The 23,711-nt window shown below is 43.6% G+C and overlaps 2 protein-coding genes and 1 long non-coding RNA gene across 4 annotated transcripts in view; 1 reads left to right on the top strand and 2 right to left on the bottom strand.

Annotated features, from left to right (window-relative positions):
- The window catches only part of LOC138736284 (uncharacterized), a 36,844-nt gene extending 34,822 nt beyond the window's left edge, over window positions 1-2,022 (top strand). Inside the window, exons 3-4 of the long non-coding RNA XR_011340194.1 lie at window positions 374-518; window positions 1,874-2,022. This is a non-coding gene — a long non-coding RNA (uncharacterized lncRNA). The remainder of the gene's footprint in view (window positions 1-373; window positions 519-1,873) is intronic.
- dnajb12a (DnaJ heat shock protein family (Hsp40) member B12a) overlaps window positions 1-23,711 on the bottom strand; it is a 352,456-nt gene that overhangs the window by 186,208 nt on the left and 142,537 nt on the right. The gene's annotated exons all lie outside the window — the stretch shown is intronic.
- spock2 (SPARC (osteonectin), cwcv and kazal like domains proteoglycan 2) overlaps window positions 1-23,711 on the bottom strand; it is a 91,970-nt gene that overhangs the window by 6,482 nt on the left and 61,777 nt on the right. The window contains exons 5-9 of one of the 2 annotated variants that reach the window (XM_069885540.1): window positions 22,671-22,785; window positions 20,764-20,874; window positions 17,807-18,025; window positions 15,404-15,466; window positions 3,443-3,580 (exon numbers count right to left, since the gene is read on the bottom strand). In XM_069885540.1, the coding sequence (XP_069741641.1) occupies window positions 3,443-3,580; window positions 15,404-15,466; window positions 17,807-18,025; window positions 20,764-20,874; window positions 22,671-22,785 (646 nt within the window). Of the gene's footprint in view, window positions 1-3,442; window positions 3,581-12,081; window positions 13,952-15,403; window positions 15,467-17,806; window positions 18,026-20,763; window positions 20,875-22,670; window positions 22,786-23,711 lie in introns of those variants that run through there. The other variant, XM_069885541.1, reaches the window with a different exon arrangement.

The following is a 23,711-nucleotide window of genomic DNA, read 5'->3' as shown; positions in this document are numbered from 1 at the left end:
TGAAGGAAAATTTAAAAGAACATTGTTGGTAATCCTGGATGAGGAGAGGGGAGCGATTGTAGAGCAGGAGAGAAGCCACCTTGGACATGGAGTTCAGTCAGTGCTCCAGAGATGCAAGTTCAGATCAGACTGGAAATTTAAATTCCAACAATAAAACAAATCTCGCATAAAAAGTTTGTATTAGTGTTGGCGACAATGGAACTTCCAAGTTGTTCCCATCTGATTGACCAATTCCTTGTGAAAGGAAATCTGTCTCACCACCAGAGTATTTTCAGCATTTTCTTTTTTTTATGTCAGATTTTTGACATCTGCAGTATTGGCTCTCTTCTCTCGGAGTAATCAGTCCCATTCCTCCATTTTATTTCCCTTTCAGTTGCAAAATCTCAAGGGAAACGAGTGGGTTTCTAGATGTTGCACCAGTCTAACCTCAGGCAGAATCCCTGAGCCCTCGGATACATCATTGCTGAGAAATCTTAGTAAGACCACACTTCAGAGCTGGACCATGCGGAGTCAGTGATGTGAGTTTGTCAGCATGTTTCCATCACTTTCTTGATTCAGTCAGACGCTCCAAATTTGTTGGGTTTTATTTGAGTAATTAACAACATTAAAATAAAGAGCTTATTGCAATTTAAAGGGATCCATAGAGTACTTATGTCTAAAGTTAAATCATCTTGTTTTTATTCCAATATAAATCCTCTAACGCTGATGGAAATTTTTGGAAAGATATTTTTCAAACATTATCAGTGATTCTTAAGGTTAAATTGGAACCTTGCCCTTTAAGAGCTCTATTTGGATCATTTCAAGATGATGGCATTTTTCTGACTTCAACTCAAGACTGAATTTGATCTTTTACTATACTGATAGCCAGACGTGGAATATTGATCAAATGGAAAGATAATACCCCACCTACACACACACAATGGTTAAATGACATTATGTCTTGTTTAAGTTTAGAAAAAAAATAGATACGTCATTAAAGACTCAAATACTAATTTCCTAAAGACATGGGGGCCTTTTCTGGACCCTTCCCACAATCTAAAGTTTAAGGTTGCTTCGATGCTGGGCTGTCTATTTCCACATTGTTGCCACATGATGCCCACATGTTAGTATTTTTATAACCTTGTATATAGTGGTCGGGGTTTTGAATTAACGAGAGTGATTTAAAAAAAAAATTCCAGTAATTTATATTTCACTATATAATTGTATTGTTTAATTTTTGCATTATTGCAAACTTCAATAAAAATATCTTGAAAAGAAAATAAAGAGCAGGACATTTGTGTAAATGTTGCTGTTTTTTCCTGCTTAAAGAAGAAAAATAGGAGCACAATGCACATCTGTACAATGTGTAACAAGTTGTTTTTGATGGTCAATAAATACATTTTGAAAAGGAGGCCATTCAGCCCCTTTTATCTACTCTATTAGTTTCCTGATTAGCTCCATATCTCCTGATCCCCATAATACAATATAACCCCTGCTATCTGGAATTCAAACAACCAGCAGCCTCAAGCAACTGCCAAAAAATTGAGGAAAATAAATTAAAAAATAACTAAAAATAAAATAATAGATGAAAAAAAGAGTTTGAAATTGTAAATGTTCTTTGAAGTAACACATAAACCCTTGAAGATGGGAAAAACATTCAACCAGTTTTGGTCGTGCTTTATTTGGAGCAGCTGTTTAAATAAAGTTGTGTGAAACAGCAATGGCGTCGCCCAGGATGAAGAATTGGTTGATGCTGCTCGCCGTTGGGGTGACTCTTTTCAAGTGTCTCCTTATTCTTGCTTAGTAAGACTCATCCTGATCAGAGGCTTTGTCTTTAAACTTGGGGGAGGATGGAGTTAATTATCTATAATGTTATTGTTTATCTTTCGGGCAGCACCGTGGAAGTCAGCCTGAAGAAAACTGAGGTCCTCCATCAGCCAGCTCCCCAACATGACTACCAGCCCCCCCACATCTCCATCGGGCACACAAAACTCAAAACGGTCAACCAGTTTACCTATCTCGGCTGCACCATTTCATCAGATGCAAGGATCGACAATGAGATAGACAACAGACTCGCCAAGGCAAATAGCGCCTTTGGAAGACTACACAAAAGAGTCTGGAAAAACAACCAACTGAAAAACCTCACAAAGATAAGCGTATACAGAGCCGTTGTCATACACACACTCCTGTTCGGCTCCGAATCATGGGTCCTCTACCGGCACCACCTACGGCTCCTAGAACGCTTCCACCAGCGTTGTCTCCGCTCCATCCTCAACATCCATTGGAGCGCTTTCATCCCTAACGTCGAAGTACTCGAGATGGCAGAGGTCGACAGCATCGAGTCCACGCTGCTGAAGATCCAGCTGCGCTGGATGGGTCACGTCTCCAGAATGGAGGACCATCGCCTTCCCAAGATCGTGTTATATGGCGAGCTCTCCACTGGCCACCGTGACAGAGGTGCACCAAAGAAAAGGTACAAGGACTGCCTAAAGAAATCTCTTGGTGCCTGCCACATTGACCACCGCCAGTGGGCTGATAACACCTCAAACCGTGCATCTTGGCGCCTCACAGTTTGGCGGGCAGCAACCTCCTTTGAAGAAGACCGCAGAGCCCACCTCACTGACAAAAGGCAAAGGAGGAAAAACCCAACACCCAACCCCAACCAACCAATTTTCCCCTGCAACCGCTGCAACCGTGTCTGCCTGTCCCGCATCGGACTTGTCAGCCACAAACGAGCCTACAGCTGACGTGGACTTTTTACCCCCTCCATAAATCTTCGTCCGCGAAGCCAAGCCAAAGATAAAGATATTGTTTATCTTTTGGGCAGCACCGTGGAGGGGGAGGAACATGCAGATGTTGTCAAAGAATGTGACTGAAAATAAAGTAAAATGCTTTAAAATTTATATAACTCATGCACGTGAAATTTGTATAGAGTATTTTTGCCCTTTAAATTCTTTATTCTTAATCCCAAATGTATTAGTTAGGTATTGTAAGAGTGAGTCTCAAGCAACCGGAAAATACTGGCATCTAACAATCCCCATCGGTGCCAGATACATTTCTACAAAGGCTGGCCTTTGTCATGGCAGCTTTACCAGGCAGGATTTGGTTTTGTATTTCAGATACAAAGTTCAGGATGAACTCCCTTTGCTGGTTGTGAATTGATTAAAGAGGGAGATGAGAGGAAACTTTTTAACTCAGAGGGTGATCTGCATCTGGAATGAGCTTACAGAGGGAAGTGGACAGACACAGTTACAACATTCAAAAGGCATTTGGTTATATATGAATGTGATAGACTTAGAGGGATTTTAATCAATGCAGACAAATGGGTTGAGCCCAGGTCAGGATGGACAAGTTGGGCCGAAGGGCTTGTTCCATGCTGCATGACTTTATGCTTGTTACTGTGGGTGAGGAAGGATAAGAGAACTGTCATAGATACAGGTATAAACAAATGTAACTTAATTACCACAGTTGGGGTTTCCTTTCACTCGGCTGCCAGTCACTTCACCGCCTTGCTGATCCACACACCAACACTCACCAGAGTAGGTGTTGCACTGCAGTTTCCTATAGTAACCATCTTCATCACAGCTGGGGATGAAGGTACCTGTGAAGGAGATAAGAAGTCAGTCGCACAGACCTGGTCATAAAATCAATGGAAGAAAGATGGCACATGTATTTCGGTCTTGGACCCAAGGGTCTAGAATATCTGTGCATCGCAGCCAGTAATCACACATGAAATGCAGCAGCCACAAGCTCCCAATATCAGCAACATGATAAAAACCTGTGACGTCTCCCCTGGAAGGACAAGGGCACAGTGTCAGTGTAATAGAAGATTTAAACTGTGTTTTTTACTTCTGCAGCTACATGGCTGAGAACCTGCTTGTTATTTAGAATCAGAAGACATTATCTAATTTACACTATGGGGCCCAGGGATGCATATGAATCAGTAGACATTATCCAACTTCCACCATGAGGCCCAGAGATGCAGTTTTCTTTTGTTGGTCGCAGACTGTCAGAAGACTTTGGAGATAATTAAATCATTTATTCAAAGAGATAAGATCTGAAGTAAAATTAAACAACTTTTGGGTAATATAAGCCATGGTCCCACTGCTGAAGTTTGAGACTCTCCAAGAGGTGGCAACATCTCTCAGCCAAGAAGAAGAACTTCAAGAGTCCAGCTAACGTCCCGGTCGAGGGAGGTAGAGAAGCTGCTACCGGCGCCCCGACAACCTACTACAAGTGTCCAGTCGTTGTCTCGCTTCGGCAGTTGGGACCAGTCCAGGCGTTGATAAGTATAATTGGGAAGGGCTTGCATATTGTAGTGTGAATTCAGCTTTAGATTTAGTAATAAAGACTTGTATAAACTGAACTGCTCTTGGTGTGTGTGTCTATTTTCTTTCGGACACTCAAACACTGTGACCAATCTAAAATGAACAACATGAGAGGTATAAGTTTACCCAAGACAAATGGCGCTGCGAGCAGGGTTGGTCTCAAGATGTTTCGCTGAAAGAAAGAGGTGAGCCCTGAGCAGTTCTTGATTCCGGGATGGACTTTCAAAGACGATGGGTTTGGCTTGTTGGCCAATACCCTGTCTTTGTTGGGACCTCCCCTCAGTTGGGATGAGAAATTAGATCCATCAAGTGCGCCTCTGGGAGAGTGGGTTGCCACTCTCCTTCGAGAAAGTAAATTTCCTATTAAAAAGGGGATGCTGACGGACGGTTTTTGGCTGCTGGCCACAGCCTTACGCCACTCCGTTCAGCATGAAGCAGAATCAGTTCAGCGAGAAGTAGAATCTCAGCGTAAGAGAGAGCAACTAGAGGAGGAGCTGGAAGCCCTGCGACAACGCTGTTCTGTGATGAGTGAGATTGTTCGCGCCTGTCAGGACCGAGCCGAAGAATGGGAAGATAAGCATGTCCAAACGATCTTCTGTAATATTAAACTCGAGCAGCAGCTCTGTGCAGATAAAGAAAGGCATGTAGTAGAACCCGATCCACATCTTATTCGAGCCATGATAAGGAATGGCGACGATCCTGATGCAATTGATGAATGGGACGGGAATATCTGGAATGATGACCATGGTAATAATGCAGATACTCCTCAGCATGTGCCTAACATACTGCCCTCTCAACCTGCTGTTCACGCCCGCCCCATAAGGCAGCAGACTTCCCAAACAGACGGAAGGGGGGATGATGCAAGGGTAGAGATTGAAGGGATAGATAGCCCGATCTCCCAAGCAGACCTAGGGGAAAATACCCGAACCCCTGCTTATACTCTATGGCCTACCCCCTCTACGGGATGACCTAGGCCTCGTCCCGTCCACTGGGCAAAGGACCCTGTGGGCCAAAGTGGGAGCAGAGGTGATACGTGACTTCTCTATAAAAGAGCTGGTTGCCATTGAAGATTGATTTAGGCAAAAGGCGGGAGAAACTCTGGCAGCCTGGCTCCTGCGTGTTTGGGAGCAAGGAGGGGGGTAATGTATATTTAACCCCTGAGGAATTGTTGGGATTAGGAACATTGACTACTGATATCCGGGTCACTGCTGAGCTGCGGGGTAGAGGAAGAGAGATGGATTACTTACTTGCCACTCTAGGGGATGCCCTGCTACGAGTATACCCATCACCAGTAGATTGGGATTTACATTTACAGAACAATTGGGGCACCCCAGAGGAGGGTATAGCAATAATTCGTCAGCAGGCCCTGGCCTCTGCCTTGTATGCAGGGCGTTTGAGGCTGAGGGTACATGGGGGGAGCCCTGATGAAGAGATATTCATGGCCGGAATGCATACCTGATTGGTTCGTTCCATCCAACCCACTATACGGGGACTGGTTCTGTCTGTAACTAGTCCGTTAATTGGGCACCCCGTGTCTGAGGCGGTGCACGCCTTATCTGGGCTTAGAGAATTAGAGTTGGGAGGTAAAATCCACTCACGTACAACCCAGGTTAAATCAGACAAGCAGGATGAAAAGAGAGGGTCTGCTGCTAATAAAGGGCCGACAAGAAAGGACCTTTTTCTAATCTTGTTAAAGTTAGGCGTACCTAAAAGTGATATTGATGGGAAACCTACTGCGGTCCTTTATGCCCTTTATAAGAGGAAGGCAGGGGAACATCGTCCCCAGGTGTTGAGTCCTCCTGGCCCAGCTGTGCCTTCTGCTCCCTCTGCTGCTCCCATCGAGCCAGCTTCTCTTGCTCCAGTTATCCGTGATGAGATATAAACAATTGGTTAAAAAGGCTCTTATGGATAATAGTGGCATGTGGGTCTGGAAGCCCCTGAACCCTACTAAAGCATGAGGGTGTGGGCAGGGCCCCCATGTCTACTCCATTGAGATACGGCAGATACACGGGGACCCATTGCCCAACATACCATTAACAGTCCATTGGGGTGGAGGTAACGACCGCCAATATTTGGCCTTGGTCGATACCGGTGCAGAGCACTCGGTGATTCCGGGTAACCCTGGACCTCTGGACTGGACCGACATTTCGAATAGAGGGGATGGGAGGAGCAATCACCCTGGTAAAGGAAATAAAGGTCCGCGCCATGGTGGGTGATGGCCCTTCCCCTATATGGTGGCTGCCACTGACGAGTGTATCCTGGGTATTAATGTGTTGGCCGGTACGGCCCTTAATACTAGCCAAGGGGGATTTGCATTTGGAATTCGGACTATTACTAAAAGATTAGTGGTGGGTCAGGCTAAGTGGGATCCTGTGATGGTGCCACCCCTCATGAAACCAGTATGCATTCCACAATATCACCTCCCTGGAGGACACGAAGAGATTACTGCCACCATCGATGCTTTGCAAGAAGAAGGGGTAGAGAGGCCCGCAACGTCGCCCTTTATTAACCCTGTTTGGCCAGTCCAGAAGCTGGATGGCTCCTGGAAAATGACAGTTGATTATTGTTTCTTGAACAAGCATACCCTACCATTTGCTTCAGCAGTTCCGGACATTGTGACCCTTATTGAAAACATTGCTACTGGGAACTCAGGAACATGGTATGCTGTCATTGATCTCGCTAACGCCTTCTTCAGTATTCTTATAGCTGAGGTCTCACAGGATCAGTTCGCCTTTACCTGGAAGGGGCGTCAGTATACCTTCACCCGCCTCCCTCAGGGCTATGTACACTCTCCCACTATTTGCCACAACCTAATTGCCCATGATTTGGAGACGGTGCCGGTATCGCCTTCCCTCTCAATTCACCATTATATTAATGATGAGATGATCCAAGGGGTCACGGAAGAGATGGTACAGAAAGCAGAACAAGAAGATGCCTGGTTTACTGATGGTAGCAGCCTGTGGGTGCAAGGAAAGCAGAAGTGGAAGGCGGTGGCTTACCATCCCAGGTCAGGAACTCACTTATTGGAGGAGGGGGATGGTGGCTCCAGTCAGTATGCTGAGTTGAAGGCGGTCACTTTACCATTAGACCCCATGATCACCCTCTTCGCTTGTTTACTGATTCCTGGGCTGTGGCTAATGGACTATTGGTATGGATGCCTGATTGTCAAAAGAATGACTGGTTGATACATGACCGCCCAGTATGGGGCAAACAGTTGTGGCAGCTGTTGTGGGATGCTTCCCATCATCATGAGATAACCGTATATCACATTGACGCCCATATCAATGCGACGACGAACATGGCACAACATAATGCAGTAGCAGATCAGCTTGCCACTATCAGCCACGCCGATACCGTCCCCCTGGCTCGATGGGCACACGAACAGAGTCTTCATTTGGGGGAGAATGGATCAGCTACGTGGGCCCTTACGCATGCCTTACCCATCCATAAGGACGATATCCGCATGGTCGTGCGGACATGCCCAGCATGCCAGCTGGTGAAGTCCCGCACTGTTCCTCCTGGTCCACATGGCCGAATAAGATGGGGAGCTCCCTATGCCAGACTGTATGGGTTAACGTTACGTCCTAGTAACACCATTTCAGGCCTGGTTTTTGCTTTTCCCACCAAGACAGCTGACCAAGCTAGCACTATCCAAGGACTAAACCATTTAATTTCTCGTTATGATGTACCAGAGGAAATTCAGTCTGATAATGACTCGCACTTCTCCAGGAAGGCAATCTGTGATTAGGCAGCTTACAACAGTATTTTATGGGACCACCATATTCCTTATTACCCATAGGCTGCCGGGTTAGTTGAACGAATGAATGGTTTACTGAAGGAACAAATTCGTTTGTTAACACCACTGGGGACCCTGAAGGGGTGGTGCCATGTGCTGCAGCAGGGAGTCGACAATTTGAATCATCGCCCTTTGAAGGGAGGCACACCTTTCCACCGACTTCTTCATACTTCTGAACTACAGCCTTTTCCAGAGGAAAAACAGTCATTGCCCCCCATTCCCGAGCAAGAGAATGCCGGTCAAAAGGTATGGGTGGCACCAACAGGTAGTGGCCCTCCTGTAAAAGGGGAAATAGTGACACCTGCCCAGGGTAAAACTCGGTGGGTAGCTATCGAGGGACAGGATGGTTTAATTTGTTTAAATACTGAACGCTTATGACATCGTGAGTGACATAGTCAGGCCTCTTTGTTTCAGGTCCTCCTGCTGATCTGGCTTAACCGCTGCTTTGATGCCAGCAATTGGATTTGTAATGTCGAGGACGTTCCGAGGGAGTTGCCCGTGGGGGACACGGCCCGATGTATTCACTAATATATCTGATATTGTTAAGCATGTTTCAAAATCTGTTCGTGAGCTTCAGTGTCTGGGTATTGTGGCCCACAAGGATAGTTTGAATCCTTTTTCATGGTTAAATGGTACATTTGGGGGATTGGGCCACAATATTCTCCGTTGGCTGCTCGCATTATTGCTTATTTTTGTGCTTATTATAGTTTTAGTTTCTCTTTCTCGCTCCTTCTGTACTCAAATGCTTGTTAAGTCTCGTGTCTGACAGCCTGTGACCAAGGGGTGGAATGTAATGGAAGATTTAAACTGTGTTTTTTACTTCTGCAGCTACAAGGCTGAGAACCTGTTTGTTATTTAGAATCAGCAGACATAAGCTAATTTATACCATGAGGCCCAGGATACATATTTAGTAGACACACCTCAATTCCACCATGGGGCCCAGGATACAGTTGAATCAGAAGACATTATCTAATTTACACTATGGGGCCTAGGGATGCATATGATCAGTAGACATTATCCAACTTCCACCATGAGGCCCAGAGATGCAGTTTTCTTTTGTTGGTCGCAGACTGCCAGGAGACCTTGGAGATAATTAAATCATTTGTTCAAAGCGATAAGATCTGAGTAAACAACTTTTGGGTAATATAAGCCATGGTTCCATGGCTGAAGTTTGAGACTCTCCAAGAGGTGGCAACATCTCTCAGCAAGAAGAAGAACTTCAAGAGTCCAGCTAACGTCCCGGTCGAGGGAGGTAGAGAAGCTGCTACCGGCGCCCCGACAACCTACTACGTGTGCAGTCGTTGCCTCACTTCGGCAGTTGGGACCAGTCCAGGTGTTGATAAGTATAATTGGGAAGGGCTTGCATATTGTAGTGTGAATTCAGCTTGTATAAACTGAACTTGTATAAACTGAACTGCTCTCGGTGTGTGTGTCTATTTTCTTTCGGGTAACCTTATATAGAGGATGTAAAAGCAATGCCAAGTGTGGAATATGGCGTTGCCAGTATCCCAGTAACCCCAGGAAACGCTTGGTCTCTTTTTTGTTAGTAGGAGTGGAACTTTATCGGGAACCACCTGTTCTCCAGCATGCCACTGAATTCCAAGGAAGATGACTGTCTGGGATGGGCCCTCTACCTTGGCAGGGTTAATGGCCCACCCTCTTTGCATCAGGGACACCAGTACCCAACCTTGGAAATCAATCGTTCCTTCATTGAGTTGCCTAACCCTCCCCCTCCCCAACAGTCCTGGGTAGTTCCTTCACTACACCAATTTTAACAGTTGAAGAAAACAGCTGAGATGCAAGGAATGCCAATAAATAGTCCTGCCAGTGACACCGCATCCTGTAAATTAATAAAGATAGACCAGTGGGAAATTCTGCCAACAAACCATGGTTACCTCATTTTCTTTTTGGTATTTGCATAGGTGTAGCCAAGATAAATGACAGAAACAATCTAATCTACTTCTCAATCTGTTCGAGCTTAGACCTTCTCAAACTACAACTAGCCAGTTATCCAAATAACTGCCTAATCATTAAACATTTTATCTGCCGATCACCCCACAATTTATTTGCTTTTGCAAACCTTGATGCTGAAAGTACTTTTCAAATCGAAGGCCTGAGCCAGATATCATTGCACAAGGTGGCGGGGCCTTGAATGCTGCCTGAACATCGTTCTTCACACAGCAGGACTGTGCCCAGCTATGCTGAGCAGATATAGGGGCGCAGCTAAACACTGCCACCACTGGCCATCCACCTTCCTCGCACCCAGTTCACATAAACTCGCATCAGCTGTGCCTGCGTCAGGTCCAAACTTCAAGAGTCAGCCACCTGTTGGAGTCTTTCACTGAGGATACAGAGCAGGGGCATTGCTTTTCAATGCAGGTCAGTGAATGGGGCAGGGAGAAGAGATTGGATGCTTGGACAGTTTAGACACTTGTCATTAGGAATAAGAGTGAAGAACAACATTAGAAGAGGACTTCAGCAAGCTTGGCCAATGACCTCCTTAAACTTTAGGCTAGTAACCTAATCAATTCTCTGGTTGTATACCATATGTCCTGAATTATTAATAACAGTTATTACTGCCCTCCATAATGTTTGGGACAAAGACATTATTTTCCTTGATTTGCTACTGAAAATAGCTGCAGAAGAGGCCTGGCAGAGCATCGCCAGAGAAAATACTCACCACCTGGTGATGTATATGAACCAGATCTCAAGCAGTCATTCCATTCAAGGGATAAGCAAAATTTAGACATACAGCATGGTTACAGGCCCTTCTGGCTCACAAGTCTGTGCTGCCCAATTACACATTATTACCCTACAGACTGGTATGTTTTGAATGGTGGGTGAAAACTGGAGCACCCGGAAGAAACATACACAGACACATTGTTGGATTCGGCCCCTGTAACAGTGTTGCACTAACTGCTACACTCGCTGTGCCACCCCCCAAAATAAATGGTAACAAGGGGAATAGCGGAGGATGGTACTAAGTATTGAACCTGACTATTTTAATACACATACCATTACTATGTCCCAATATTATGTGGCCCTGAAATGAGGGGACTATGTATAAAAAGTGCTGTCATTTCTGCATGGTCAAACCAAAATGTACACAAATAAGCTTGAATAAAATCTGGAATGTGCACTTTAACGACATGTGAATTGTTTGATAACTAATTTAAAACTGTGGAATACAGGGGCAAAGAAAGGAAATAAAATGTCCTTGTCCCAAACATTGTGGAGGGCAGAGCCATTTGGGTGGAGAGCCGAGGCCTGGAAAAAAATCATGGGTAAAGATTTCCCACAGGACCCAGAGCTCTTCCTGTTGGAGAACATAATGGATGTAAAACTTACAATGAAGCTTTTCAAATTTAATTTGTTATGATCGCATTGGTGGGGCCAGGAAGTCAATAGCAGTTACCTGGAAGTCTGGCTCCTACTTGAGCAGTGAACGTTGGAACATAAAAATGCAGAGATGTGTTCCCTAAGGAAACAATATGGTATCTTCTTGAAGGTCTGGCAGTCCTATTTGAACTATATAGGGATGCAGTTATAGTGTGAATCACCGTGCCTCTCCACCCTGCCCCTCCCTCCCAATTCGCCCCTCCATTGGTGAGTGAGTGAAGGGGGTTCATCCTATTCCAGGCAGCTAAACTACAGAAAAAGGAAACCCATAAATCCCCAAATACAAGTTTCATACCTTTGTTGTGAGCGTCTTGGTCATTGTGTGTAAGTATATTTAGTTTGATGTTAAATGTTTAGCGTCAGAAGGGAAGGGGATGAAAAAAGAAACACTCAAACTCCACAAAAGGACTGTAAGGAATTAACAAATATGAAGTGTAATTAATGTGGATATCATTGATAATATTGATGATATTGACAATTGTTGGAGTTTGCGTGAAAAAACTATTAAAATTTTTTTTTAAAATTATGGAATTATTTTATTATGTATTATTATTAAACATTAACATTTGTATTACTGGCAATAACAGTTATCATTTTAAATGTGCAATTACATTTACAGTAGTATTGGCACACAAATGATTTCTGGTGAAGTTGTTAACGTGATTCATTAAATGAGGAAGCTGGAAGTAGAGAAGGGATCAGTAGAATGTGTTGCCAGGCAAGGTGGAGCAGTTTGGGAGGGACTACAAATCCATTCAGCTGAATGACCTGTTCCCACCCCTCAAACTCCACGTAGAGTTGTGGATTCAAGTCCCATGTTAGGGATCGTGATCACCCCAATCCAGGCTAATGCTCCAGAACAGCACCATCTGAAGAGTTCTTCACTGGATCACAAAAAGTATTGGAATATCCCAATCACGTGAAAGGCGCCTTCCAAAGTCTTTCTTTCTTTGAATGTTTTGTTGAGATTCCTCCAGAAAGGGGAATGGTTTTTACAACAGCCCCGTTTATGGTTATTTCCTCAGTTGCACACCTTCAGTTACCAAATTAGCACAAATTCAATAGCACAGCTTGCCAGGTTAAGAGGCTCCAATTGATTAATTCTTTTCTAAAGTTTAAAAAACGGTTGAAGTCAATTCTGGCATTTACACCCATGCCACCCACTTATACCCAATTAACTATAACCCCATATTTTTTAGAGAGTGGGAGGAAAGCAAGTGGAAAACCCACGCAGACATGGGGAGAACTTACAGATAGCGCTGGATTCAAACCCCAGGTCGCTGGCCCTGTAATAGTATCGTGCTAACTCCTATGCTACTGTGCTACCTGGGATTGTTATCCCAGAATTACCATAATTCGTCAGTAAGTCCATCTGATATGATCATTGTCACATGATAGAAGAAGGGGCCTATTCCACTGTTCCAACACCTTGTATCCATCTTCTCTGCACAACCTTCAGAAATATACGCATCCCCTTCTCAAATATAGTGAATGATTTAACCTCCACAGTCTTCAGTGGAGTAAATTCCATGGGTTCACTACCCTGCTGGGTGAAGAGGTTTCTCCTGATCTCAGTTTTAAAAGACATACTCTTGAGGCTGTGAACCCCCCCAGGTTTCAGACCCATTAGCCAGTGGGAACATCCTCCCTGGATTCACTTTGTAAAGGTAAAGGTTCCATTATTGTCATTTATAAGGTAATATACATGAAATTCTTTAACTGTCGACTGTAAGGAAGACAGTGAGTCACCACTTTGTTCAGCGCCCCTCACAGAACAGACTGTTAGGATTGTAGATTGCTGTGAGATCCCTTCTGATTCTTCATTACCCCAGTGAATTCCTTCATTCCTATCGTCTCAAGAATCAGTCTTATAACCCTCTCCTACAGTCTCTCCATGGCAAGATTATCCTTCCTCAGACTGCATGGTTAGTGCAACACTATTAAAGCGCCAGCAACCCGGGGTTCAAATCTGGCTCTGTCTGTAAGGAGTTTGTATGTTCTCACTGTGTCTGCGTGGGTTTCCTCCCACATTCCAAACAGACGGGTGTTGCAGGTTAATGGCGTGTTTGGGCAGCACGGACTCGTGGGCCAGAAGGCCCTGTTACTGTGCTGGATGTGTAAATTTACGTTTTAAAAAAAATTAAATTCTTAAATTTAAAGTTAAATTTACAAAGCTCCTGACAGGGTCTCACCAAGGCCTATACACGCACAGTAAGATATTCCTTCTCCTATACTCAAATTCTCTTGCATTGAAGGCCAACATTTGAATTTCCGGCTACTCACTGGATCTTTAACAATTTTATTAATCAAAAATAGACTTTATTTACAATAAAATATTTACAATAAAGACAATCCCTGAGAAGACTGTACTTCTCCAAATTCTTATAAATCCTGTCTTTAGAGGGTCTGTTTGTGTGCTCTTTGCTCTGATGTCTAGCCAATTGTACCCCTAAAGGATGAGAAGGTATAAAATTGAAGAAGGGGTGCATTGTTCATCTCGTCATTATCACTGAAAACTCAACTCTAATAATAATATGAGCCCATTATTTATTGATGTTAATGGGAGCTTTCTATCTGTTCTTCAGTTTATCCTGTATCGCAGCAATCTTCAAACATTGAAGAACTTCATTGGCTATCAAGTACATTGAGATAGTCTGGCAGGGATAGGCTGGGCGCTACAGAAAGTTTACCTAAAGCAACAGCAATATGAGAATAAGATGGATAGTCAACATTAGTTGTGAATACGAATAGTAGCTTAACTGGGGACCGTAAGTTGCCTCTTGTATGTCAGGTGAGTGGTAGAATGAGGAAGGGGAATTATTTTTTTCAAAAGTAGACTTCATTCACAATAAATTATTTTCAAATAAAGAAAACCATTCAAGTCTTTTCACACCCACAGTGTCAATCATATTTATATATTCCCATCAATGTACGTTGTTACATTAATTCTCTAGATACACCATTACCACCCTGGTGGCACCTTGTTGTTTCTTCCCCCTCTGTTGGTTGAGGGGCTTCCTCTTGGTCTCAGCCCCTCAGTGACCAGTTATAGAGTGTGGTTCTTTCCCACAGCGCCCTTGCGTTGGTTACACTACACCTCAGTGTGTCCCTCAGCATGGACTCCTGCAGCCTAGAATGTGACAGTTGGCACCCACATTTCTGTATGCTGGAAGACCAAGAGGTTTCGAGCAGACCAAAGGGCGTCTTTACCGAATTGATGCTCTTCCAGCAGTTCTGGGTATACGACTCCGTGTGCGTCCCTGGGAACAACCCGCAGATCTGTCACACTGCTGCTGGAGATGAACTGTGACAAGGATCCTTGCTTCCTTCTCCACTCACTCTTTGTGAATCTGGATTCAGCAAAGAGATGGGTGACTGTTTCCACTCCACCGTAGTCATCTCAAAGACAACCTGTATGGTGGGTAATTGGCAATCATCGACATCCAATTACCTGACCAATTTACATGTCACTCAAATGCGGGAAGGAACTGGGGACCCAGAGAAATCCCAAGGCAGTCACAGGGAGAAAATGAAAACTCCAACGCAGGCCACATCTGAGCAGCAAGGAAGAAGTGGTACCAGCTGCTCCAGTGTGATGCTCATGGGTTTGTGTTCACTGTTATTAATTATCTAATTTTACTTGCAGATTATTTAATTAACCAAATTTAAATTTCTCATCAGTAGTTGAGATTCACATGACTGGATTATTCATCTAAGGTTTACAAAAGAATAGCTACATTAACATTCCTGATGTACTGCTATCTATCACACGGACACTGCAGCAGTTACCGTACTCGTTGGTGCAGAAGGGTTCATTTGGCTGTGAGTCTGCTTCTGAAGGCTGCTAGCTATTGAATCCCCAAGGGTGTGAAAAATAGCACAGTTTCCAGCTGACACTCACCAGGCACCTTCTGTGCTGCCTCTTGCAGTTGGATCTTTTCCAGCTCAACGAGGCAAGGGGGCTCTGCAATGATACCAGGAGAACATTCATTCGCAACTTACATTTATGCAGCACATTACGCTGGACAATGAAAATTTTTCTTCCTAATCATTTTTGGGTATATGCTCTGGATGTTGGGCTGCTGACCTCAAAAATCACCATAAATTTTTCCTATCACGTACTGGTTTTTAGAAAAAAAACTATTTTTGTGATTTCCTGCCATATTTTAAGTATGCTTCAAGCATACAAAACCATGAAGTGGAACAAGCCGTTGAAAATTCAGTTTCTGCATTCACATTTGAACTTCTTCCCTGCTGGTCTTGGTGCAGTCAGTGACGGACATGGTGAAAGGATTCACCAAGATATTGTGACCATGGAAAAATGGTATCAGGTCAACTGGAATCCATTAATGCTGGCCGACTATTGTTGGTCACCGACATGAGAGGCATCAGATGCTGAGTACAAACAAAAATTAGCAGCTAAACATTTTTATGTCAGTTGAACTAACACAATGTGTCAGCATCATTATGCGATTAAACATGCTAAATTTAACAAAAGTTAATTTAATGTTTCTCCAGCTTCCTATGTGATAAGGAAATCTGAAACTTGAAATTGTCTATCATAATCCCCAATTTTTTTCAGAAGCAAGCCTTTTTAAAAAAAAATTGTTATCCAGTGTTATCAAACAGCATCTAGCCACAAGGATGGACAACCGAATGCTTCCTCAAAGTATAGGTGTGCATATTTGTTCCTGGTCATTCTCACTAAATCTTGTCGCTGAAATCCAGTTCTTTCAACTTTAATGGAGCTCCTGCTAAACTTTTTTCCAAGCTTTTAGTGGGGGAGAGAGTGGAGAAAAGGGAAAGTTCATGGAGGGAGATCTACAGATTGAAATAAAAACACATGCTGAAGAGAAACTCAGCAGGTCAAACAGAGTACTGTATGGAGCAAAGATGAAGATACTTAACCACGTTTCGGGCTTGAGCCCTTCATCAAGGTATGAAAATGTGGACAGGCGCCTGAACAAAATTTGGTTGGGGGGGTGGAGAAGGGGGATAATCACACCAGCAAAGAGGAGGAGGGGTGATGGGTCCGTGAATGGAGAGGGAAAGGAGTGGAGAGCTGGAGGAAAAGAGACAGAGGGATGAGTAAGAAAGGGAGAATGGGGAGTGGGCTAGCAGAAATGGTAGATGTAAATGATAATGCAGCATTGGGTTTTTACTTCAATCACAGTGTCTGCAGACTTTTAGATTTTACTCCTGTTTACAGATTGAGGGCTTGGGAGCTGAAAGCAAAATCAGCAATTGAACCAGAGATGTACAATAAGTCAGATCTGGGGGAGGGCAGTGAACTCAAAGGTATGGAGTTCTATTGGAGACTGCATGTGTCTAGCACAATGGAACAGGTACTAGAGCTGTCACCTTAATGCTCCTGCGACCTTGGTTAGATCTGTTACGCGATAAACATATTAAAGTTATTTTGCACTGATTTAATTTCTTGAGTTGTTTGTTCAGTTGTGTGCACAGATCAGGATTCTTTCTGAAACAAGGGTTGCTCGGGCTATTAACAGAGGTCAGAATTTTATTAGAATCAGAATTTATTGTCATGAACATGTCACAAAATTTGTTGTTTTGCACTCAGCATCACAGTGTAAATATTTATGTAAACTGCCGTACAAAATAAATAAAAATAGTGCAAGAGAAATAATGTGTCTGTGGTACATTATTCATTCAGGAATCTGATGCCAGAGGGGAAGAAGCTGTCCTTGTGTCACTGAGTGCTCGTCTTCAGGTTCCTGTACATTTTTCCCGATGGTAGCAAAGTGAAGAGGGTATGGCCTGGGTGGTGGGGGGGTCCTTGAGAATAGAAGCTGCTTTCTTAAGACACCATCTCTTGTATATGTCCTCGATGGAGTGAAGACTGGTGTTCATGATGTCGCAGGCCAAGTTAATGACCCTCTGGAGTTGTTTCCTGTCCTGGGTGTCGGCACCTCGATATCAGACCATGTTTCAGCCAGCCAGAATGCTCTCCACCTTTATGCTTGAAAAAGTAAGGGAGGACCCACAAATGGTCTCGCCACACAAACAGAACAGCACACTTCCTGGAGTAAGGGACTATCTATCAATGCTTACTCTATTATGACAACACATGCTAAAAAACACTCAAAAATGTTGCACCATCATCACACAGAACAAGTCAATCCTGAAGTAAAGGTCTGTCCAGAAATGTTTTCACCACACAGAACAAAGTACCTGTTTAAAAAGTGACCATCCTTAAATATTTGCATTAACTTTACCACACAGCACATATGATCCCTGAAGTGAGCGTCTACAAATGTTTCCCACAGCACTCTGTGAAACGTACTTTCTCTCCAGAAGCAGAAGCACCATTCTGCCATGGAAACTTGTCCATCCCGATAGGTGTCACAGGAGTTGAAGAACGGTCTTACGCAGACCTCGTATTTGTCCAAGTTGATTGCTCCGAGCTCTGTCTCATCCAAGAACATGTTCGTGTCTGTATCCAGCTTAGAAAACATCCAGCCAACTGAATCTCTGCAGCTAGGCACCAAGCTCTTCTCTGACACTTTGGAGACAAGGGACAGAGATTATCACATACAGAAAAAGAGAGAACTAGAGTTGACTAAAAAATGTTAAATTGCAGGCATCTAAGGTGTTGTTTTCTTTTGGGATTGTTCTCTGAAATGTAATACAATTTCTAAATTGGTTTTCAGGATTTGCACGACAGGATTTACACAATAACATAAGAAATGGGAGCAGGAGTTGGCCATCTGGTCCTTCGAACCTACTCCGCTATTCAATAAGATCATGGTAAATCTGATAATAGGCTCATCTCCACTTTCCAGCTTTTTCCTCATACCTTACTATGTAAAAATCTATCCAACCTTGTCTTAAATATATTTACTGAGGTAGGTTCCACTGCTTCAATGGGCAGCAAATTCCACAGATTCACCATCCTCTGGGAAAAGCAGTTTCTCCTCATCTCCATCCTATATCTTCTCCCCTGGATCATGAGGCTATGTCGTCTAGTTCTAGTCTCCCCCACCAATGGGAACAACTTACCTCTCTTATCTATGCCTTTCAAAATTTATAAGATCCCCCTTCCTTCTTCTAAATTCAAGGAAGTACACAAACCCAGATGACTCAATCTCTCTTCATTGGCTAACCCCTTCATCTCTGGAATCAACCTTGTGAATCTCCTCTGCACCACCTTCAAAGCCAGTACATCCTTCCTCAAGTAAGGAGACCAGAACTGCACGCAGTTCTCCAGATGCGGTCTCACCAGGACGTGGTACAGTTGCAGCATAACCCCACCCCCCCGCTCCAAAATTCAATCCCTCCAGCATTGAAGGCCAACATTCCATTTGCCTTCTTGATAGCCTGCTGCACCTGCAAACCAATCCTTTGCGATTCATGCACAGGCACTCCCAAGTCCTTCTGCTCGGCAGCACGCTGCAATCACTTACCATTTAAATAATTTGATTTTCCATTTTTCCTTCCAAAGTGGATAACCTCACATTTACCAACATTGTACTCCATCTACCAGACCCTCACCCACTCACTGAACCAATCTCCATCTCTCTGTATCCTCTGCACAATTTGCTTTTGCACTCAATTTAGTGTCATCAGCCAACATAAGATACATTACACTCTGTTCCCTCTTCCAGATTGTTAATATATATCATGAACAGTTGCAGACTCCAGCACCTACCCCTGTGATAGGATATGAAAATCCTCAAGTGCTTGTTCTCCAGCAAGCACCTTGCTCTCAAGATCTCAACATGGATGATTGACTCATAAAAGCATTTATGGATGTGGGTGTAGTGGAGTGGCTGAGGTATCAGAAATGGTGCAGGGATTTTGAGTGGGATTGGGACAAATCAATGCTTGGGACCCAATTGGAAGAGATGCTCTGAAATTCTGAGATTATTTTTCACATTCTTTGCTCCTATTGACTTAATTTCCAAACAAATATACTGGCATTTCACAATTTTCCTCAAACAAGCTCATTCAAAGAGCAGTCTTGAGAATCTCACACTACTTATCTTTCCCCATAATCTCTGCATTTCTCCTTCCTAGAAGTATTTGAACAATTCCTTCCAGAAAGCTACCATTCAATCTGTGTTAACCGGCCTTCAATCTGTCATCTAACCAACAAAGTTTTGTTCTGTTTCCAATCAATTTAAATCTTTGTCCCTAAGATGCCATGCCAGAAATGGAATGGGACTGAGGCAGGTATTACGTGGACCAGTCCAGTGCTCTGCCAAGACTGTTAATGCTTGCATTGCTGGTGAGCAGTGAAAGTGGGAGGAGCATGAGAGCTTCACTGAACTCCCTTCAGTGGTTGGAGGGAAAGGAGGCATAAAATTAAAATTCACAATGGAAGAGAAAACTGGAGAAATACAAGAATAGGAGCTGCTGGAATCCAGAATGACTCAAAAACTCCAGTAAAAACGCACCAAAACTCAGCCTTACTTTCAGCATCCATAGGAAACAAAAGATATCTTGCCAGTGTTTCAGGCCTGAGGCCTGCTTCAAGGTATAAGCAGAATGAGCAAAAATCAGGACATCTCAGAATACAGACCAACAAAAGGTGTTAATTAGATATGATAAGGGTCTCCTCCACATCAGAGAGACTGGACGCAGATTGGGAGATCGCTTTGTGAGCATCTTGGCTCTGTTCGCTGCAATAGCCTGAATCTCTCAGAGGCCATCCATTTCAATTTCCCATCCCATTCCCTTGCTGACATGTCTGTCCATGTCTCATGCACTGCCAGACTGAGACCACATGCAAATTGGAGGATCAGCACATCATCTTCCAACTGGGCTCCCTCCAACCAGATGGCATTAATATTGACTTCTCTGCCATTCGTTAAACACCCCCCCCACTTCACGTCTTCCTCGTTGCTTTCCCCCAGCTCTGTGTCCCCCCTTTCCCTGTCTCCTTTCACACACACATAATCAGTTCTCACCTCTTCCCTTATTATATCCAATTAATGTTTTTTTTTTGGTCTTCCAGCCAGCACTGTCTGCATTCTGAGATTTCCTGCTTTTGGCTCATTCTGCTTATTCTTTGTAGAAGGGCTCAGGCCCGAAATCTGGCCAATATATCTTTGTTTCCTATGGACGCAGAAAGGACCGGCTGAGTTCCTCCAGCATTCCGGTATGTTTTTACTACAATTACAGCATCTGCAGACTTTCGTGTTTCTCTTGTTTTTCTATTGGTGGAATGAGCCAACTGAAGCCTTGTTCTGTCTGTAGATGCAGCTCCACATTGATTGGTAGAACATCTCACAATCTTACCACCATCAGTTGGCCTGCCTGAGCTGTTCTGCTTGGCGTTTTCGTGCAGTAGTTGGAACCAGTCCCTGAGTCGATCGCCAAGGTCTGCAAGGTCCTGGCCTGTGCATCCAGCTAAAGGGAGAGAGGAATAGAGGCCAAATAATTAAGCACCTGTGAGAGTTTGGAACTGTACCCAACATAAGGTGATGGAGAAGGAACAATGAAGCCCTGCATCATTGACTGGAAATATGGTGGGTGGCAAGGGAGGATCTTCTTCAAGGTGGGATGGGGTGAGGGTTTGGTTACCTAGCTAAAGCCTGCTTGATGGTCAGTTCTATTGATCAATATCTTAGAAGTCGGCAGACCTTGCAACCAACAGTTAACATCTCACTGGATGTTTTACCCTAACTTCTCAATCTTTGCAACACAAGGTGTTTGCTTGCCTCGTGTCTGGTCTGCTACAAGCTGCAAAACAAAGACAGACTCATCCATGTCTGTAATATGACTGTATTACATTGTAGACACCAACCAGATTGGCCTGAGGCCTTTATCCCACCTAGCATTTCCAATGTCCCAACTTTACTGTCCTGAACAGGAATGCATTGTTCATTCAATAAAATTAGTACAAATTCAAAGTTGTAGACTTATAATTAGTGCTGTAAAGTTGAAGTAATAAAGGAAAGGTCAGAATTAATTATTTCATTCAAAAAAAATTATATTAAAGTGGAATGTTGGCAGGGATGATACTGGTGACCAAAGGAACCGCTCACACTAACCACTCGAGACGCTCATATGTATAAAACAATATTTATTTATTTAGATCTGATACTTGTCCTGCATATGTATTGTTTGTCAGTAGGTGTGTTCTGTCTGGTTTTTGCATCGAGGACCAGAGAACGCTGTTTTGTTGGTTTGTACTTGTACGCTCAGATAACAATGAACTTGACTTGAACTTGAATGTATGGGTCTACTAAGGGTGTGTATGTCAAGATCAACTCTGGAAAATAAAAGCCTGGAGAATTAAGTTTTAAGAGGAAAGATTCTCCAGTCACTGGGGTTACACGTGTGTGAGAATAGTGGTTGCCATTTGTACTTAGTCCAACACACTGCACTGCACTGATGTCAATAATACTGAATATATTCAGTATTCTTCCACATGGCTGGTATAACGGCCAGAGATTAATTCTTACTCTGATGTCACGATCTTGTATTCTAATGACATCTCCCAAATATCTGTGACATCGGAATTCACTGCAAATTGTTCATTTTTAAGTATGATTGATTGATATTTGTCAACCAACAGCTAAAGGGATGCCAGGAAAAAGGTGGCAATTAGAGTTAACCAGTGACTGGGGGAGGCTGTGCAGGCTCAAGGTTGTCAATGGCCTCATCCTTTCTCAGTGCCCTGTGCTTACTGATCAGCTTCAGAAGAGCTGTTTAGTTAATTAATGACAGTACATTGCCTCTAGCAAAAGTGGGCAAAAAACATTGAAAGGAATGTGAGGAGAACAAGTGGGAAAATTAGCAGGGGAATGGAACTGCTCTCTGGGTTGTCATAGACTTGATGAGTCAAATGGCCTCCTATTTTGCCATTCCCTTGTGCACCATGTTCTCTCATGTCCAAAACCCTGTCCACATACTTTGGACTTTGGCCATTTTTAACTTTTCCAGACTGGGTAAGCTACAGTACAAACACCAGCACAAATCAACAGGTGGTTGGGAATAAAACCAGTCCTGGAAAACAGGGACACGGAGTATATGCACTTGTTGGTAGTCCCTGAAATCCAGGACATGGAGTTTATGCGCTTGTTGAAAAGCGCATAAAGAGTTAACAGCTGAGCAGCCAGAGCCCTGTAAGTTACAATGAGCAGGGGCCAGTCATTCATGGGCTGCCTGATTATCACTGGTCCTCTGCGCCTGGCATTCACCTGGTTTGTTGGCTGGATCAGAGGTCGAAGTGCGCTCTGTTGGACATGGACACTTGCCTTCACACTGCAGGGTAAGCTGTTTCCCAGTCAGACATACCTGCAGTTCCAGTTTACACTGTAGAGGGGGGAAGAGGGAGAAAAAGAGGGACAGGAGAAAGCCAGGAGATAAAGAGAGATTAGAACCAGTCAATACGATGATCTCACTTGGTCAATGTCCAGCTGTTTACTGCAGAATGAGCTGTCAGTCAATTAATCCTTTTAATTATTTCCATTCCTTTTTCTCATTTTCCTGCTCCAAAGGCTATTTTAATTTTGGTTTGATGGAACATTGTTGGGCAGATGTCTGGATAAATATAGCACAGTGCCGCCTCAAACCATCAATGTAAAACATGGAGATAGTTTAAAAAACAAGCAGCATAACTTAATTTACTGGAACACGGGCTTATCAGAGCAAGTCAGATGCTGGATCTGTTCCCACATTCCCTGAATCCCGATGTGTGATGCCACAATCCAACCTGACTCGCAGGTAGTTGAGTGGGTTCAACATCATGAGCCGAAGGGTCTATACTCTGCTGTAATGTTCTAATTGGTCATATTTGTGGCTAACTATTGGAAGGTTGGGGGTTCAAATCCCATTCTTGAGAGTTGGATACATATTTTTGCAGTACTCAGCACAGAGGAGATTTAGAATATAAGAAATAGGAGAAGGAGTCAAGCCTGCTCCGCCTTTCAATGAGATCTGATGATCAGCTCATCTCTACCTACCTGCCTTTTCCCCATACCCTTAATTACCTTACAATGTAAAAATCTATCAACCTTGTCTTAAATATAGTTCCTGAGGTCACCTCCACTGCTTGAATGGGCAACAAATTCCATAGGTTCACCACCCTCTGGGAAAAGCAATTCCTTCTCATCTCCATCCAAAATCTACTATCCTGGAACTTGAGGCTATGTCCCCTAGTTCTAGCATCCCCCGCCAATGGAAACAACTTACCTACCTCTCTATCTTGCCTTTCATAATTTATAAGTTTCTACGAGATC

This window comes from Narcine bancroftii, chromosome 6 (assembly GCF_036971445.1).
Source record: "Narcine bancroftii isolate sNarBan1 chromosome 6, sNarBan1.hap1, whole genome shotgun sequence".
In the NCBI taxonomy this organism is placed as follows: domain Eukaryota; kingdom Metazoa; phylum Chordata; class Chondrichthyes; order Torpediniformes; family Narcinidae; genus Narcine; species Narcine bancroftii.
Note: the sequence above shows the minus strand (reverse complement) of the source record. Positions and strands in the feature narration are given on the sequence as shown.